The sequence below is a fragment of the Hyla sarda genome, chromosome 5 (genome assembly GCF_029499605.1).
Source record: "Hyla sarda isolate aHylSar1 chromosome 5, aHylSar1.hap1, whole genome shotgun sequence".
Classification (NCBI taxonomy): domain Eukaryota; kingdom Metazoa; phylum Chordata; class Amphibia; order Anura; family Hylidae; genus Hyla; species Hyla sarda.
The window spans coordinates 230,312,400-230,332,820 of record NC_079193.1 but is presented as its reverse complement, the minus strand read 5'-3'; the positions used below and the strand labels follow the sequence as shown (position 1 = coordinate 230,332,820).

Genomic DNA, 20,421 nt, shown 5'->3' with positions numbered 1-20,421 from the left:
CAAATCACATTTTTCATCAGAAAGTCTTAAAGTATTTGTAGTGGCATCACCCAATGGCAAACGCTGCTAGAGAGAGGACAGGCAGCCTTTGTAAACCAGTGACAATTAATTCAGCTGCACTCCTTGAGGTAAGTGGATGCCCTGCGTGATTCCACTATAGCTCATAGCCTTAAAGCAAGACATGGCACCAGAAAGCCATATAGTCACAAATAGCCTGCAAGCTGAAAGCTTTTCTGCCTCATTCAAATAATCACAACTCCATTTTGTTCCATTTGGTTTGGAGGGCAGGTTCGGCTGTTGAAAACCTTGCTTGCATCAATTTTAATTAAATAGCTTACTTCTCCTGAAAGTGTGTGCTCATCTGTGTGTTCATTTTCACTTCTGTGCTCTATAATTTGGAGGTTTAAGTCACCAGCAGAGAACAGAAATGTATTATTGCATATGAATGCCATGGAAACAGATGGCTTAAGAAAAAATTTACCACTGCATTAAAGATGAAAAAGTCAATCTTTTCAGTAAGGGTACTGGTTGGGAAAATGATATTTTTAAACCTCATCAGAGCACTTTATTTATTGTTAAAGTTTTTAAACTCTCCTACCTAGTGGATATTAAAAACAAAGATGCATTAACCCCTTAAGGACGAGTGCTGTAAATACTTGGCGCTGTGTTCCTTGCGTCTCCGGATGCAGTGATTGGAACGGGATGACTGCTACTTCTATCAACAGCCATCCCGGCATATCACACAGGAGGGTCCCGAGACCCCCCTTTGTTGGCCGTCGCTGACCAGCGAATCACGGCTTTTCCTGGCTAATCGGGTCTCTAGTGACTAAATTGGCGGAAAATAAGGGTGATTGGTGGGGTAAGAGACCACAATGATCACCCTGAAGGATAGGAGTTAGGTGGCAGGTGTGCAACCTCCTCCTATCCCCTGCGATTTGCCGGTCAGGACTGACCAGCCAATCGCAGGGCACGGGGTTAAAGGTGAAATCCCCCTTCGCTGCCCACCCCTGGAAGTCCGGGCAGAGCGGGGGGAAATGGCGGTGACGGCTGTGGGCCGTTGAAGAAGGGGGATCGGCAGCAGGCGGCAGGGAGGACCGGCGGCGGGAAGAGGCAACAGTGACGATCTGGTAAATGATCTTAACTGCTGCCTTGTAGTTTCACAACTACAACAGCTTTTGCTGGAGGTCCACCGGTGCGAAAAAAAACTCTGCGGTAGTCTGTTAACTAACAGTGTTTCCCAACCAGTGTGCCTCCAGCTGTTGCATAACTACAACTCCCAGCATGCACGGTCTGTCAGTGCATGCTGGGAAATGTAGTTTTGCAACAGTTAAAAGGTTAGCGCACACACCCCCCCTCCCCCATGTGAACGTACAGGGTACAATCACACAGGCGGGGGTTTACAGCGAATGTCCCGCTTTAAGTTTGAGCTGCTGAAAATTTTCCACCACAGCTCAAACTCCCAGCGGGAAACCGCCCGTGTGAATGTACCCAAAAAACACTACACAAAATAAAAGGGTAAAACTTCTAATTTTACCCCTTATGAAAAGGTAAAGTTGAGGTGTACACCAGCATATTAGTGTAAAAAAAAATTTACATAACATGCTGGTGTTGCCCCATACTTTTCGTTTTTATAAAGAGGTAAAAGGAAAAAAAGACCCCCAAAGTTTGAAACGCAATTTCTCCAGAGTACGGAAATACCCCATATGTGGATATAAAATGCTCTGAGTGGCTCAGGAGTGAGAGTGCACTATGTACATTTGAGGCCTAAACTGGTAATGTGCATATGAGGTGGCTGCTGGTTACAGCGGTTCTGACATAAATGCAAAAATAAAAAAAACACCCACATGTGACCCCATTTTGGAAACTATACCCCTCACGGAACAAAACAAGGGGTATAGTGAGCCTTAACATCCCACAAGTGTCTGACAAATTTTCATTAAAGTTGGACATGAAAATGAAAAAAAAAAAAATTTCCCCACTAAAATGCTGGTGTTACCCCAAAGTTTTCACAAGGGGTAATAGGAAAAAAAAAAAAAAAGCCCCCCAAAATTTGTAACCCCATTCCTTCTGACTATGGAGATACCCCCATATGTGGATGTAAAGTGCTCTGCGGGCGAACTACAATGCTCAGAAGAGAATGAGCGCCATTGGCCTTTAGGAGAGAGAATTTTTCTGGAATTGAAGGCCATGTGCGTTTACAAAACCCCCATGGTGCCAGAACAGTGGAGATCCCCCACATGTGACCCCATTTTGGAAACTACACCCCTTAAGGAATGTAACAAGGGGTGAAGTGAGAATTTATACCCCACAGAGGTTTGACAGATTTTTGGAACAGTGGTCCGTGAAAATTAAAAATTTAATTTTTAATCTGCACAGGCAAAGATCTGTGAAGCTCCAGTGGGGTGTAAATGCTCATTGCACCCCTTGTTAGATTCCCTGAGGGCTGTAGTTTCCAAAATGGGGTCACGTGTGTGTGTGTAGGGGGGGTTCACTGTTCTGGTAGCACGGGGGATTTGTGAACGCACATGGCCTCCAACTTCCATTCCAACCAAATTCTCTCTTCAAAAGCCCAATGGCCCTCCTTCTCTTCTGAGCATTGTAGTGTGCCCTTAGAGAACTTTACATCCACATATGGGATATTTCCATACTCAAGAGAAAAATCCCCCCAAAACTTGTAACACTGTTTCTTCTATTAACCTTTGTAAAAAAAAAAAAAAAATTGTGAAAAAATAAAAAATAAAAAAATAAATAAAAAAAACAACATTTTAAATTTTCACGTCCCACTTTAACAAAAATTTGTCAATCACCTGTAGGGTCAAGGCTTACTGTACCCCTTGTCACGTTCCTTGAGGGATGTAGTTTGCCAAATAGTATGCCATGTGGGTGCTTTTTTCTGTTCTGACACCATGGGAGCTTCCTAAACGCAATATGTCCCCCAAAAACCGTTTCAGCAAAATTTGCTCTCCAAAATCTTATGTCGCTCCTTCCCTTCTGAGCCCTCTAGTGCACCCACAGAGCACTTTACATCCACATGAGGAACTTCCTTGAGAGAAATTAGGTTACATATTTTGGTGGGCTATTTCTCCTTTTACCCCTTGTAAAAATACAAAATATGGGTCTATAAGAACGTTAGTGTAAAAAAATTAAGATTTTGAATTTTCGCCTCCATTTTGCTGCTATTACTGTCAAACACTTAAAGGGTTAAGAAACTTTCTGAATGTCATTTTGAATACTTTGAGGGGTGCAGTTACTATAATTGGGTAATTTATGGGGGATTTCTTACAGAAAGCCCCTCAAATCCACTTCAAACTTAAAGGACATCTGCAGCGTTACAAACACTTATCCCCTATCCTCAAGATAAGGGATAAGTGTTTGATCGCGGGGGGTCCGAACGCTGGGGCCCCCGGCGATCTCCTGTACGGGGCCACGGCTCTCCCGTGCAGGGGGCGTGCCAGCCGCAGCACGACGTTGCGGCCGGCACACCTACTCCATACATCTCTATGGGAGAGGCGGGGAGGCAGCATTCGTGCCTCCCCGCATCCCCCATAGAACTGTATGGGGACAGGGAGGAGACGGTGTGTCACCGTCGACCTCTAGGTCGACGCTACGCGCCTTAGCGCTCACCATGAGCGCTTATGGCGGCGCCCCATTAGGGAGATCGGGGGCGGGGTCCCAGCGGTCGGACCCCCCCAGATCAAACACTTATCCCCCCCCTGTGGATAGGGGATAAGTTAATGCCGCTGCAGTTGTCCTTAAATGGTCCCTGAAAAATTTGTATTTTACATTTTTTGTGAAAATTTGGAAAATCGCTGCTACACTTTGAAGTCCTCTAATGAGTTCAAAAAGTAAAAACTCGTCAACTTTATGATGCAAATAAAGTAGAAATATTGTATATGTATATCAATATATCATTTATTTGTGATGTCTATTTACCTTACAAGCAGAGAGTTTCAAAGTTCGAAAAATGCTAAATTTTCAAAATTTTTATGAAATTTGGGAAATTTTAACCAAGAAATTATGCAAGTATCGACAAAAATGGACCACTAACAAAGTAGAATATGTCATATAAGACACTCTCGGAATCAGATTCATAAGTTAAAGCATCGCAGAGTTATTAATGCTTAAAGTGTAAAGTGACAGTGGTCAGATTTGCAAAAAAAACGACTGCGTCCTTAACCCCTTACGTCCTGGTGAGGTGGTACTTAACGCACCAGGACGTACATTTACGTCCTAAGAATGACCGCGGGCATCGGAGCGATGCCCGGATCATGCGCGGCAGGTCCCGGCTGTTGATCAAAGCCAGAGACCCACCGGTAATGGCGGACACCCGCGATCCCGCGGATGTCCGCCATTAACCCCTCAGATGCCGTGATCAATACAGATCACGGCATCTACAGCATCGCGGTCACTTAAATGGATGATCGGATAGCCCGCATCGCTGCCGCGGCGATCTGATCATCCAGAACGGAAGACGGAGGTCCCCTCACCTGGCTCCGCTGCCTTCCGGGAGTCTTCTGCTCTGATCTGCCTTCCCGCAGACCAGAGCAGAAGATGACCGATAATGCTGATCAGTGCTATGTCCTATACATAGCGCTGAACAGTATTAGCAATCGAGTGATTGCTATAAACAGTCCCCTATGGGGACTATTAAAGTGTAAAAATAAAAGTTACAAAAAGTAAAAAAATAAATAATAAAGCAGGGATGTGGAAATCCTATCGCCCGACGCCCGGGACAAGTAGTTTTGGGCGCCGGGCAGGTGAATGGTTTATAGATTTAACCCTGTATCGGGCTAGCAGGGACAGACCGACTTCCCCCTTATTTTTCTTTAATGTCGGTGTGAGGTGCAGGAGCCGATGGAAGTCTACACCTCACACCAGCGCTCAGAGTGTATGGAGGGGGCGGCGGCCTCCAGCTGACTGCAGAGTCCCCTTATCTCCCCTCCCGGAGGATGGCCGGAGCTCAGAAGACACAGCAGGGTGAGAGAAATCCGTGCACAACTCCATTCCCCGCGCACAGCTCTATCCCTCCCCCTGCTCTGTCTCCCCCGGACCTAATCCACCACGGGGCGGTTGCTAGTTTGCACGGGGAAAACACTGAGCGGGGGGGGTGAGGGGGAGGACGGAAATCTCACCTCACACCGGCCAGGACTACAGCTCTGATGTCCACTCATGGGCGGCTCAGGTGAGGAGGCAGAGAATGCAGGCTGCGGCAGGAAGGGTGGTTGTATATGTATGGTGTGTGTGTATGTGTGATGTGTGTATGTAATGTATGATGGGGTGGCAGCGGCAGGTGTATGTATGATGTGTGCATATGTATGGTGTATATCAGTGTTTCCCAACCAGGGTGCCTCTAGCTGTTGCAAAACTACAACTCCCAGCATGCCCTGGGCATGCTGGGAGTTGTAGTTTTGCAACAGCTGGAGGCACCCTGGTTGGGAAACACTGGTGTATATGTATGGTGTGAGTGTATGTGTGATGTGTTCATGATGTCTATGTGTGATGTGTGTATGATGTCTCTCTGTGTGTGATGTGTATATAATGTATGATGTGTGTATCATGTCTCTCTGTGTGTGATGTGTATGTGATGTATGATGTGTGTATGATGTCTAAGTGTGATGTGTATGTATGTGATGTATGATGTGGGGTGGGCAGCGGCGGGTGTATGTATGATGTGTGCATATGTATGGTGTATATGTATGGTGTGAGTGTATGTGTGATGTGTGTATGATGTCTGTCTATGTGTGATGTGTATGTAATGTGTGATGTGTGTATGATGTCTGTTTGTGTGTGTGTGATGTGTATGCAATGCATAATGTGTGTATGATGTCTAAGTGTGATGTGTATATAATGTATGATGTGTGTATGATGTCTGTCTGTGTGTGATGTGTATGTAACGTATAATGTGTGTATGTATGTAATGTATGATGTGTGGGGGGCAGCGGCGGGTGTATGTATGTATGTATGATGTGTGCATATGTATCGTGTATATGTATCCTGTGAGTGTATGTAATGTATGATGTGGGGGGGGGGGGCAGTGACTGGTGTATGTATGATATGTTTATGCATGAATGTTTGTTTTGTATAGGAGCGGACTGTCACGTCAGGCATTAGGGCAGTTGTGCCATCTAATTTTATTTATTTTTAGTGGCACCCGCACTAAATTGCACCCCCAGAATCCCACCCTTCAAACTCACCCGCCAACCAAGAGCCCCACGGATGCAGACAAACACGCCAGAACCAAAACTACAACTCCCAGCATGTTACACCATAACCTAAACTGTAGAACTATAAAGTGTAACATGCTGGGAGTTGTAGTTTTGGTTCGGGTCAGCTGCAGAGCCATAGGCTGCATCAGGGCATGCTGGGTGTTGTAGTTACTAACTGCAATTCCCAGTATTCCTTAAGACATCCTATGGCTCTGCAGCTGACACAAACCAAAACTACAACTCCCAGCATGTTACACAATAACCTTACCTGTCCTACTATACAGTGCAACATGCTGCAACACCCACAGAACCATAGACTGTATCATGGCATGCTGGGAGTTGTAGTTATCTAGTAACTAAATGCAACTTCCAGCATTTTCTGACAAAAAATGCACCTCATAAACTGGAGAAGCAGAACACCCCCCAGTAACACATAAGTCCCTATTGAGACTGAAAAATAGTGATTAAAATATTTTAAACCATTAGATCAGCGCTGTCTAAGTTGACAGCAGTGTCTAAAGGAATCTTATATCCATCCCTGGTGGTCTAGTGGGGGGGGGGGGGGGGGGATCAGACTATTTTGGTTGAAATTATTTAATCTACCAGGACAAGTGGATTTTCTTGAGGGACAAGTAGATTGTGTTCCGCTTTAGTCCCTTGGACAAGTAGTTTTTTTTTTTTTAATTTCCACACCCCTGATAAAGTTAAAAAAAATATTGAAAAACCCCCTCCCCCAATAAAAATGTAAATTGTCCCATTTTCCCTATCCCCCCCCCCAAAAAGTGTTAAAATATTTTATATACATATTTTGTATCGCCGCGTGTGTAAATATCTGAACTATTAAAATAAAATGTTAATGATACCGTACGGTGAACAGCGTGAACGTAAAAAGAAAAAAAAAGTCCAAAATAGCAGCTTTTTTATAACATTTTATTCCAAAAAAAATTAAATATATATTAAAAGTTTTATATAAGCAAATATGGTATCAATAAAAAGTACAGATCACGGCACAAAAAATTAGCCCTCATACCGCCGCTTATACGGAAAAATGAAAAAGTTATAGGTCTTCAAAATAGGGGGATCTTAAACGTACTAATTTGGTTAAACAGTTTGTAATTTTTTTTTAAGCGGTAACAGTAATAGAAAAGTATGTTATCATGGGTATCATTTTAATCGTATTGACTCTAAGAATAAATAACACGTCATTTTTACCGTAAATTGTACGGCGTGAAAATGAAACCTTCTAAAATTAGCAAAATTGCGGTTTTCTTTTTTAATTTCCCCACACAAATAGTATTTTTTTGGTTGCGCCATACATTTTATGGTAAAGTATTACATTTAATACATATGGCATTACAACAGACAACTGGTCGCGCAAAAAACAAGCCCTCATACTAGTCTGTGGATGAAAATATAAAAGTTATGATTTTTTGAAGGCAAGGAGGAAAAAACGAAAACGTAAAAATAAAATTGTCTGCGTCCTTAAGGCCCAAATGGACTGCGTCCTTAAGGGGTTAAGGTCAAAAGGCTACGTCCTTAAGGGGTTAAAGAAACAATTACTCAAAAAGCAACAGATCACTAGCAAAGTAACAACAGACCATTGCTAATTCAGAAAACACCTAAAAGTCAAGGAGGTGAACATCATCTGGGACAAATAAAAAAAATAAAAAACACTTAACTTTTAATTTTAATCATTGTAATGTTATCGCCAATCCACGGGCTAGGTATTTTTTTAAAGGATCAGTTGGCATCTGATTGTTGGGACCCCCCAATAACTTGTAGACCCTTGCTTTTCGTTGAATAAACCAGCTGACTGAAGTGTATGGGGAATGCTCTACTCTCCACCAACAGATGTCTATGAAATGAACACAACGTTAGGCAGATAGCTATTGAAGGTGTAAAGCAACCTTTAGAAGGTCCCACAGAGAGTGAATGGAGCAAAGGCAGAGAATGCCAATGGTCAGGCAGTTTCTATCTTGCGGGTAGGTGATAACTTGCAATAAAAGGGATACTCTGCCGAAAAACATCTTATCCCCTATCCAAAGGATAGGATATATGATGTCTGATCATGGGGGTTCCACCGATGGGGATCTCCGGCGTGGCACCCCAGTCATCCGTGCATGGAGTGAACGCCACTCCGTTTCAATTGACTGGCGACAACAGCCACCACGCTCCCTCCATTCATTCATGTCTATGGGAGGCTAAGTATGATGGCTACGTATAGAAGTATGATGGCTACGTATAGACCTGAATGGAGGAGGCGTAGTGACATCCCGAATGCGGAAGCTACAGGCTTTTGTGTTCCGGATGCCGCCGCGGCCGGCCTGGAGATCGCAGGAGTCCCCAGCGGGATCCCTGCGATCAGAAATCTTATCCCCTATCCTTTGGATAGGGGATAAGATTTTTTTCGCTGGAGTAACCCTTTAAAGGGTTTTTACTATTATTAACACAATAGATGATAAGTGGCTAAATAGTGGGTTCCAATCACTGAGATCCCACCTGCTCACAGGTCACAAGTATCCAGGCTATGAATGCTGTCAAAAATACAGTTCCGTTATTGGTGCGGCTATCCCAGGTAGGCCTGTAAAGTGTGAATGCTTGACTGCTGATCTAGTTCAACACAAAGACTGGTTTTCTGATCAACAGGGACCAGGCTGCTGGGACACTTAAAGGGTACCTCTCATCAAATAAACTTTTGATATATTTTAGATTAATGAATGTTGAATAACTTTCCAATAGCATGTTAATGAAAAATATGCTTCTTTCTATTGTATTTTTCCCGATCAGTCCTGTCAGCAAGCATTTCTGACTCATGCTGGAGTCCTAAACACTCAGAGCTGCCAGCCTGCTTTGTTCACAGCCAAACAGGCTGTGAACAAAGCAGGCTGGCAGCTCTGAGTGTTCTCCTTTGTGAACAAAGCAGACTGGCAGCTCGTAGTGTTTAGGACTCCAGCATGAGTCTGAAATGCTTGCTGCCAGGACTGGTAGGGAAAATTAAATGGAAAGAAGCATATTTTTTTTAATAACATGCAATTGTGAAGTTATTCTGCATACATTAATCTATAATATATCAAAAGTTTTTTTTTTTTGATGAGAGGTACCCTTTAAAATGTATCTTGTAGCCACAGGACAGGTGATGATACAGGGAAATGATTGATAAACCACAATATTCTGACTGGCATAACCTATCAGAATGTATTTTATATTTTTTAACAGAGATTAAATAAACAAGTCTGAGCGGAAACTTTCTACCTGAACATCCTGGCAATTTATTATTGTTAAACAAGTCTCATGGTTATTTGTGATTGTATTGAAAAACCTTAATAAAACTCTAAAATTAAAAATAAAATAGCTAAAAATGAGTAAAAACAGTAAGGAAAATAGAGAAGGACTTAAAAAGGACATTAAACCTAAAGTCAGTCTTGTCTACATTTCCCACACACGTTTATGATCAGATGGTCATTTCCATAACAATTATTAGCAAGGGTCTTCAGTGCCATAAACTGAGTCATATTTGCATTTACCATTATCATTGCCAAATAGAATGATTTTTAGTTACATATGTTTAGCTGCTGAAGAAAGGTCCTAAGGAGGACCTGAAACGCGTCCAGCTTCAACCACAAACAATCCAAGTGCCACATCAACCTTTTCAACAAGAATACAGTGAAGAACTGCTGCAGTATCCACAGACTGATCCCACTGCTGCCGCTGCACATCTGAGACGGCAGAGTCTGTAGCAGCACACCCTCTGCTCAGGGACTGGGACTTGTCCGGCGATCAGCGCAATCTACAGAAGGTACCCATTCTGACTACACTTTTAAAGTGCTGTTCTTATTGAACTTAACACTGCCGCTGCACAATTGGGAGACGGCTGTGTCTCCGACAGCGAGCCTTCTGCATAGAGGATCCAGATTTGTTACATTCTAAAGTCAACTGATACAATTGCCACTAACTAACTTTGCACAAATCGCTGCATTCTTTATTCAAGACATTTACTATTTATTCTAACTGGATACAAAATAATTGTGGAAATAGTGAACCAAGACTATCAGAGAAATCACTGCATTTTTACAAATCGCTAAACCATTGCTTTCATTCCTATAGATGTGTGGACACTTAAATGATTATTTTATGTGTTTTGAAAGCCATATTTTATTGTAATAACCCTTTTTATTTGCCATGATTTAAATTTTATTGTATTAACCATTGAACAACCATTTTGTGTTTCTGTTGATTCACAAGGGCCCTGTGATTCACAGTTCACAAGTATACTAACTTTATACATTATATACTGAAATAAACATATGTTATCCTAATATTCATGATTCTGAGCCCCAATTTATGTATTCTATTTCACATTTTTTGGCACCGTGGGTAAAGGTTATTTGGACAGCTCGAGTCTCAGGTTGCCAGGTCAATAGGAGCCTCTCTACCACTCTTTTTTTCTTGTTTGATTTTAAGTTACAGGCAATAAATGACTGCAAAGGTTTATTGTTCTTCATTCATACTAGTAAAGGTTCTGAAAGCAACCTGATCAATGGATTCTGATCTCTTTAAAGGTACACTAACTTAGGATAGGTACAGTGAAGATTTTGTGCAGTGGATGTGTGTCAAAATTCCATGAGTGGAGTACTCGTACTAAGCCAAAAATAAATAAAAAGTTCTGAACCTTAAAGGGGTACTCTGCCCCTAGACATAATATTCCATATTCAAAGGATAGGGAATAAGATGTCTGGATAGGGAATAAGATGTCTGGATAGGGAATATGATGTCTGGATAGGGAATAAGATGTCTGATCGCGGGGGTCCCGCTGCTGGGGACCCCCACAATCTCTCTTGCAGCACCCGCTTGTTATCCACTACACAGAGCGAAGAGCAGCGGGGCATGACGTCATGCGGGGGGGGGGGGGGGGGGAGGGGGGGGGTGATGTCAGGATACTCCGGCCCCTGTATTGTGAGTCATCAGCACAGAGCGATCTTAACTCCATGCACCTTATGACAAGTGGGTGCTGCAGGAGAGATTGCGGAGAGACAGCGGCAGGACCCCCCGCGATCAGACATCTTATCCCATATCCTTTAGATAGAGGATAAGATGTCTAGGGGCAGATAACCCCTTTAAACCAAGTGGTATTTTGAGTCGGAGGTGCACTGTTGAAGTATGTTCACACATGGCAGTGGGTTTGTGCACACAAAATCTAGTATACACATGCACATGGTATTTGTGCAGAAAATTACACATGGGCGGATTTTAATTTACATTGCAGGTTTTCCCACTGAGTCCAATAGGAAAGTCAAAATGCTAATTAAAGTCAATGAAATTAACTGTTATAGGATTTTGTGCAATTTGCCTATACATTTGCAGCAAAATCCCCTACTGAAGATTTTAAGTATGTTATTTCTATTTTTACTTTCCATCCCTAATTCCACACAAAAAAACTGCACGATTTGGCACAGATTTTCCAGTGAAAGTGCAAATCAGCTGTGAAAAATCCTAGTTTTGTGTGGACTTATACCTGAAGTTATTATAGGTTATTGTAGATTTGTAATACCATTCTAGCAAACTGAATGCAAATTTAATAGATTCCAGAATAAGAACACTATAATGGGTACCCATATTTCCCCAAATGCCTTTGTCTGTCAAAGTGAGAATAAGAACACAGACCGATTCAACCAAAATAAAAGTCAATGCTAGTGTTTCTAGGCAGGCGCAGATTCATTTTGCCTGATCTATTAGGTAAGCATATATTTATGCCTTGGACAAGACAAAATCGTGCACAGGCGAGACTGTGTGAAAGATTAAAGTTTAAATATGTTTGCCAAACTTAATTCAGGTCATTACTTCTGATGCACAAAACCAGCGTTCAGAAATCCAATTTTGTTTCTTATCCTACCCATGTCAACCACACTTCCCCAACTGACCTTGGTTACAGATTTACAATGCTCCTTCAAAGATAAATTTCATAGACACAGCATTTAAAGTGAAAAATGGTTCTTATGCCAAAAGGGAATAACCATGCAAAACGAAAAATACACAGCACAAAATATATCCAGATCCAGCAGGGACTGAATGTGTTCTGCACCTAATGTGGGGGAACTATACTGTCAACCTAATGTGGGGGGGAAACTATACTGCACCTAAAGTGGGGGAACTATACTGCACCTAAAGTGGGGGAACTATACAGCCAACCTAATGTGGGGGAACTATACAGCCAACCTAATGTGGGGGAACTATACTGCCAACCTAATGTGGGGGAACTATACTGCCAACCTAATGTGGGGGAACTATACAGCACCTAAAGTGGGGGAACTATACAGCCAACCTAATGTAGGGGAACTATACTGCACACCTAATGTGGGGGAACTATACTGCACACCTAAAGTGGGGGAACTATACAGCCAACCTAATGTGGGGGAACTATACAGCCAACCTAATGTGGGGGAACTATACAGCCAACCTAATGTGGGGGAACTATACAGCCAACCTAATGTGGGGGAACTATACAGCCAACCTAATGTGGGGGGACTATACAGCCAACCTAATGTGGGAGGACTATACAGCCAACCTAATGTGGGGGGACTATACAGCCAACCTAATGTGGGGGGACTATACAGCCAACCTAATGTGGGGGAACTATACTGCCAACCTAATGTGGGGGGAACTATACTGCCAACCTAATGTGGGGGGAACTATACTGCCAACCTAATGTGGGGGGAACTATACTGCCAACCTAATGTGGGGGGAACTATACTTCCAACCTAATGTGGGGGGAACTATACTGCCAACCTAATGTGGGGGGAACTATACTGCCAACCTAATGTGGGGGGAACTATACTGCCAACCTAATGTGGGGGGAACTATACTGCCAACCTAATGTGGGGGGAACTATACTGCCAACCTAATGTGGGGGGAACTATACAACAATATAAAATTGCACTATTCTGATCCCTATACCTCTTATTTTTCTGCATATGGGGATGTATGAGGGTAATTTTTTGCGCTTTGATTTGTAGTTTTTATCAGTACTATTTTTGTATTGATGGGACTTTTCAATAGCTTTTTAGATATTTTTTATGCTATTTGAAGTGACCAAAAATTTGCAAATCTGGTTAGTGCAACTTTTTTTTACTACAACTTTTGTGGCCCCACTTTTGATTTTGCTTAGGGCCACGCTAAGCCTAAAACCGGCCCTGGGAATATTGCAGGCAAGCTACAAGCATCTTCCTCTGTGTAACATGCACAGCATGAAACCAGAGAGGAAAGGGTTACAGAGTAGAGTTGTCTGACAGCTCATGCTCGCTCCAGAGACTCAGAGCAGATGAGTGATCTCTGTGAGGGAGACAGACAGACACTCCCCCTCCAGCCTGCACAATGAAAAAGTTACTCACGAGCAGATAAATGCTTACATCACTGGATATATAGGTCCGAGACACATAAATTATATGCACATGATCAGGATTGGGTGCTGGGTTCACACTACATTTTTGCCATACTGTTTTCAATCCATTTTTCTAAAGAAAACCGTATGGCATAAAAATGGATGGAACAGTATGGAAAAAAGTAAACCGTATGAGTTTTTAAACAGTATACTGTTTTTAAAAGTGCATACAGTTCCGTCAGTTTTTATAGAAAAAGACCCATACGTTTTTTTAAATTTTGTCCATTTTTAATGGGAGGAGTCTTGGGTGGGGACTTTAGGATTCAAATGCGCATGTGCAAAGTAAAAATGTATACGTTTTTCCCGTATGGAACCGTATACATGTGCGTTTCCCATTGACGTCCATGTTAAAAAAAAATGTATGCGGTTGCAGTACAGTTTTTTTAAACCGGAGTCAAAACTGTGGTTGACCACGATTTTGTCTCCGGTTTAAAAACCGTACTGCAACCGCATACGCTTTTTTTTTTTAACATGGACGTCAATGGGAAACGCACATGTATACGGTTCCATACGGGAAAAATGTATACGTTTTTACTTTGCACATGCGCATTTGAATCCTAAAGTCCCCACCCAAGACCCCTTCCATTAAAAATGGACAAAATTTTCTAAAACGTATGGGGTTTTTTTCCTATAAAAACTGACGGAACTGTATGCACTTTTAAAAACAGTATACTGTTTAAAAACGCATACGGTTTACTTTTTCCCATACTGTTCCATCCGTTTTTTTGCCATACGGTTTTCTTTAGAAAAACGGATTGAAAACAGAATGGCAAAAACGTAGTGTGAACCCAGCCTAACATATCACTTTTTTTTTTTCTTTTTTTGCACTATGACAGGTATGCTTTAAAGCCTAACAAATGACTGAACATTTAGAGATGGTAAACCTAGAACTTCTTTTTCACAAAACTAGAGTAAACGGCAGCATCATTCTTGATTCCTACATTATATTGCCTGATTAAAGTACATCAATTATTGCTGCCCTCAGGTAAATTATAAACTCTAGGATCAGAAAGTCCATTATATTCATTGACCGTGTGCACTATAAAGCCATTAAAGGAAAACGGTCAGCCTGTTGATCCACACTAAACACAATACACTGTGTTATAGTGTGGGTGAAAAAGAGTCCAACAAGGGGTCACTTACAAAATGCATTCCATAGGTCCACTCTGCTCTTTGCAGCGCTCACGTGAACAGGAACTCCACGTCTCTAGGATGTTGAGTCACAAACAATGAATATGTAAATTGAGCCAGCACACAATTCATGGAATATAGCAGTGGATCTTCAGTGGGACATATCTCCGGAGATAAGGAACGTATTTTAGTAAGTGACCCCTTGTCGGACTCTTGTTCACCCACACAATAACCCAGGGCATTAGGTTTAGTGTAGGTGAACAGGCTGACTGTTTTCCTTTAAGAAGTCAATTATCAATATCTTGCAGGGGACACTTAACAACTCAGTTATCTTACCCCTATTATACTGAGGCCCTTCATGTAGTCTTGTTTTGGTTGAGCTTGAGGAACACATCCAGCCAGGACAACTTTTTTATTCTCCTCTTGTGCTTTTCTGTAAGAGAAACAGTCAAGTTAGAGAAAGTGAAATAATATTGCAGATCTACTTTTAGAGTCATCTTAGGAATAAAATGTTAAGGCTACATTCACACCACGATTGCAGCCTACTGTTTCTGAATCCGACTGGGGAGGGGAAAACCAGGCGCTCCGGTACCCCAGCCTGACTGGCGCTGAAATCCATTTACTTTAATGAGCCGACCAGAGTCAAATAGTGACTCCAGTCGGCTCATTTCTGCCCAGTGTCCGGTTTTGTGACTGGACTTAAAACTGTGGTGTGAATGCAGCCTTACAATAATATTTTATATTATTAAAGCTGGCCATATATGTTAAATAAAGGTTAGCAGAATTGGTCAACCACCTAATGCTTATAAGGGCCTTCAAAGTCTCCCATGACAGAAGATGTTGGGTAAGAAAAGGACAGAGCATGTTGGGTTTCAACATGCCCAATCCTTATGTTCCTGGGGAGATAAGTTGCAGTCATGAGTCTGGTAGGGGCTTATCCCACTCGCTTTCTTTACAGAACGTATGCATGCTCAGCAAAACTTAGTGTGCATGTGTTTGTGGCAATCAAAATAAATGGCAGACAGGTATCTAAAGTGTTTGGCCAGCTTAAGGCCCTACCCAGATTTGTTAAATGGCTCTGTATTCTGTCCATATGTACCTAGGTTCTCATTACAGAGTAAGTATCAGTTTACATCCACACACAGTATTTTATACCTCATTTTGAGACCGAAAACATTCAGTTTTATGCCTCAAAAATTTCCCTAAGTGGCAGTTTTTCCCTCACTGAAATCAACAGTAGGACAATGATCAGATCACATAGTGATTAATTTGTGTGTGTAATTATAACAGCTGTAAACTTAAAGGGGTTTTCTGGGACATTATGACTGATGGCCTACCCACACTATTGAATAACTGGGGCCTAAAACAATCAAAGTTCTGGAAACCCCCTGTTAGGCTATGTTCACATGGGACAAAATGTCCGGAAAGTCCTTCCGGAAAACACGGGCCAACATTCTGCACATTTGATTCTGCTAGGACTGCTTGGAAACATCTCAAACGTCAATTAATTTCCAAGCAGAATCTCCTGAAAGAATAGACATGTCTAGTCTTTCAATGGATGCCGGTATCGGGATTTCCTCTGCAGAAATTCCCCGGTGTGCACAGTGCAGCAGAATCCCATTGAAATTATTGGGACTCTGCTGAAGCAGAATTTCCAAGAGAAATATTCCTGCTGAATTTTGCTGTGTGAACATAGCCTTAGTAGAAGGAGCTTGTTTGTAAGTTTAAGGCTATGTTTACATCATCGTTACAGCAATTAAATTATATATTGGGTTGGGATGTAGCAACAAATAAAAATGTGCATTGCAATCAGGTCAACGAAGGCTAAACCGTGATTTTAGGTTGGCCGTGGCTCCCTAATGTAAAACATAAGATGTCCTGACAACCATATTTATTGTTTGTGTATCATTTGTGTATTTTCAAGCTTCACCATCTGCAGCTGAACCACTGCAATTTGTGTTGTTATGTGCTGAACATTCTTATGTAAGTGTACATAAAGGTTACCTGTCGGCAGCATAGAGCCTATATAGGTAGTTGCACCTATGAAACTAAGTGTTCTTATAAGAACTGTGTGGCTAGAAAGGATTGCACCAGAAAAGAAACCAAGGCATTTAATGATTTACTATAAACACAACTTCTATATCCCTGCTTTATGGATACACGTTTTTGTCTCGACCTGTTACAGCAGGAAAAACATGCTTTTTAGTATAAAACTGACTCAATGTAGATGAGGAAATGTTACAACCTCTCCACCTAGTGGGCACCCAGGGAATGATTTTACAATGCCAAAAGGTTCATTTCTCTTCAATCCTATGACTTGGGTTCACTTTAGGCCACTGTGAAAATGTATTATGCATTAAAGTTCTGAGTAAAATAAGCCATTATGTCCAATGTTATTAAAGGAAACAAAACAAAAACATGGACTGTAGCCAGAACTAAGTGAACCTGAAGCACTACTCAGATTATTAAAGTTCATATATGGGATCTGCTTCAACAACTGGTCAATTCTGTCTTAAGCATTAGCAATAGTACAAGATGTACAGAACTATGATGCTTAGAATTACAATAATTTTTTATAGATTACATTTTGTTCAGTTGCTGTGGGAACAGAACGTGTGAGGTATCTTACAGGGAGAAAATGCGTATAGCTTGTATATCAAATTGTAATACATTTCATACAGAAGTCTGGCATAGTTAATAGTGATTTTTTTTGTAGAACATGTAAGCTATTCAGTTATCATAACTTGTAACATGGTTTTCCACACCATAGAATGTGATGGTGCAGATCATAGTGATACGTCACTATCATTCCCTCTGATAAGGACAAAGAACTACATTTGGAAGGTAGTTGTCTGTGCAGATGCTTTCTCACTGTTATAAAAATACAACAAAATTCTGGCTGCTTAAACACCCCTTAAGTGTACAGGATCAGAACCCGTCCTTACTATTTTGTTCCCCAGAGAGCCATATGTATAGTGGTATTGTGACATTGGGACACTGTACACAACTGAGCAGAATTACAGAAGCAGTGTTTACATTCTCCAGAACCGGTTTACGCAGCTTTAGTAGAAACATTGCAAAATCCAGGAAGTGCTGCGCTCACATGTTTCTACTACAAACACAACAACATAAGGAGACCTGTAAGGATTTCTTTCCTCCAGCCATGCTCAACCTTTCTACATTCAGATTCACAACAAACTATATAAGCAGTTACAGAATAATCCTTCCATATCAACATATTTCTCATTTTCTTTTTCCTCAAACCATACTTCCTTGTTTAGGAGAACATACAATACAATAAAACATGCAGCTGGTCATATGTTATCTCCACTTGACAAGAAATGTGAATGTCCATCTAGTAAACCAGCCACTCCTGGTGGTCATTACAGTCACTGTCTTTTTGCAGCATCTCCTTCCTTGCACTAAGAAGCCATGCGCTGATCATACACTGACAGTATTATTTTAGCAGAACTCGACAGCCTAACCCTCTAGAGATGACCCCCCTAAAAACCCTACAAAGACACACAAAATGATTGCCATTCATCTTCCATAGATTTTAAAAGACAAAATGTACTTTGAAGTGTGGCTACATATCCACTACACTCATTGTAAGGGTATGTCTCACTGCAGAACCTTCCCCTGGATATATCCCCGGTAGGAGATTCCGTCTAAGCGTCAGCCCAAGAAAATCTTTGGCCCTAGGACCGTGTAGGCCTGTGCCCTCACCATTGATTGCAATAGTGACCACGTGTAATTCCCTGTGAATTTTAGCAACAGACTTTTCTGCTGTTGAAATTCTGCAGTGTAAAATGGTCAGTGGAAGACCTACAGACAAATGCTAGTTAGTGCAGCAGAATCTCCAAGCAGAATTCCTGATCGGAATTCTGTGCGGAGATTCTGTATTGGGAAAAAACCTTAACAAGGAACCTGTTACCTGTTCTATGCTGCCTAAACCATGAACAGCATGGATCAGATACAGGCAGTGGGATGCTAACACACTATGATTTACTCTGAAACGAAAAATCCCTGCATCCTCAAGGGGTTAAACTGAGAATTTTTTTCTCTCTTTTTTGAGTGGGGGTTTAAGAGGGGAGAGTATCCCAACAGAATAAACAGACTGATCGTGGCAGACAACTACACACTTTCATAACAAAGACTAGCTACAAAATAATAACATCTATAACTGTAAGCAAGAATAAAAAGCAAAATCTGAGCTTTGGTAGAAAAAAAAACATCTTCGTATTATTTAATGAGTATTCTTCAAAACAATAAACGCTGGCAAAATAATTTGTTCTTTAAAAATTCAAGGAAGCTGAGGATGGGTATTAGAAAGGCTTTTATCCTTCAAAACATGAATGCTAATGAGAATACCTCCTGGAATCTGCAAGTGGAAAGAATAAATACATTTCCCTGCACATCCTTCATATTCTTCAATTAAATGAACTTTACCTTGAACTATCATTTTAATTGCAGCAGGACTCAGTTTGTGGAAATTTACTGCCATTTAAAATTCATTTACATTACTCGCATCTGAATAAAGATGCAATTAGGCAGAATAGTCTTCACCAAACCCCACCCCCTCCACCCCAAACTTTATTAATAACAGTCTTGGAAGGGGTGTGTGGGGATAATAACTTTTGGAGAATCACACAAAGTATTCTCAGCCACTGACAATAAGAGATAAGCATAAGTTAGACATGGAAATGCTATGAAATAAAGAGGGTACAGAAACAAAAAAAAAAAGAACACATCAAATATTTTATCAGGTTAGAAATAAATTACACCGTGATCAGACTGAATAAGCAGTCATTTGTGACAATTCATGTAGCATATTCTAGAGATATCAGACATGCTTCAGGAGCATAGTTGTGGCATGGCTTTCCTGTATTGGTGATATCTGGCATCTGAACCGGACATGGGGAGAGGAATCGCATTTCATCCGCTGTGTGAATTAATGTGCTGATTTAATTACAGGATTTACAGCGTTAATGATTCCCCAATGGCATGCAGATTTAACATATTAGGATTCTGACAGATACAGGTCTATGGACCAATTTTTGGTTCTATAATGAAAATTTTTGGCATTATCTCAGACACCTGACTTCAGGGCAGATGCACCAATTTGGAGGCAATATACAAATTAGGCAAAAGAGAAGTGTAATGGCTCATGTCTTTTTTAAGCTAAAATCTCCCTGGGGGAGAGGAAAAGTTGCCCAGAGCAACCAGTCAGATCACTTTCATTTTTAACAGGACCTCTGCACAGGTTTCAATCTCTTTCAATCTCTCTCTCTCTCTCTCTCTTTCAATCTCTCTCTCTCTCTTTCAATCTCTCTCTCTCTCTCTTTCAATCTCTCTCTCTTTCAATCTCTCTCTCTCTCTCTTTCAATCTCTCTCTCTCCCTCTCTCTCTCTCTCTCTCTCTCTCTCTCTCCCTCTCTCTCTCTCTCTCTCCCTCTCTCTCTCTCTCTCTCCCTCTCTCCCTCTCCCTCGCTTTTTAACCCCTTTACGGACTGAGCCCTTTTTCACCTTAAAGGGGTACGTCCGTGGAAAACTTTTTTATTTTTAAATCAACTGGTGCAAGAAAGTTACTTCTATTAAAAAATCTTCATCCTTCCAGTACTTTTTTGGGGCTGTATACTAAAGAGAAATC

The 20,421-nt window shown here is 41.4% G+C and overlaps 1 protein-coding gene across 1 annotated transcript in view; it reads right to left on the bottom strand.

Annotated features, from left to right (window-relative positions):
- CDKAL1 (CDK5 regulatory subunit associated protein 1 like 1) overlaps positions 1 to 20,421 on the bottom strand; it is a 1,066,055-nt gene that overhangs the window by 851,780 nt on the left and 193,854 nt on the right. The window contains 1 exon segment of the mRNA XM_056521286.1: positions 15,109 to 15,205. Coding sequence (XP_056377261.1) covers positions 15,109 to 15,205 — 97 coding nt within the window.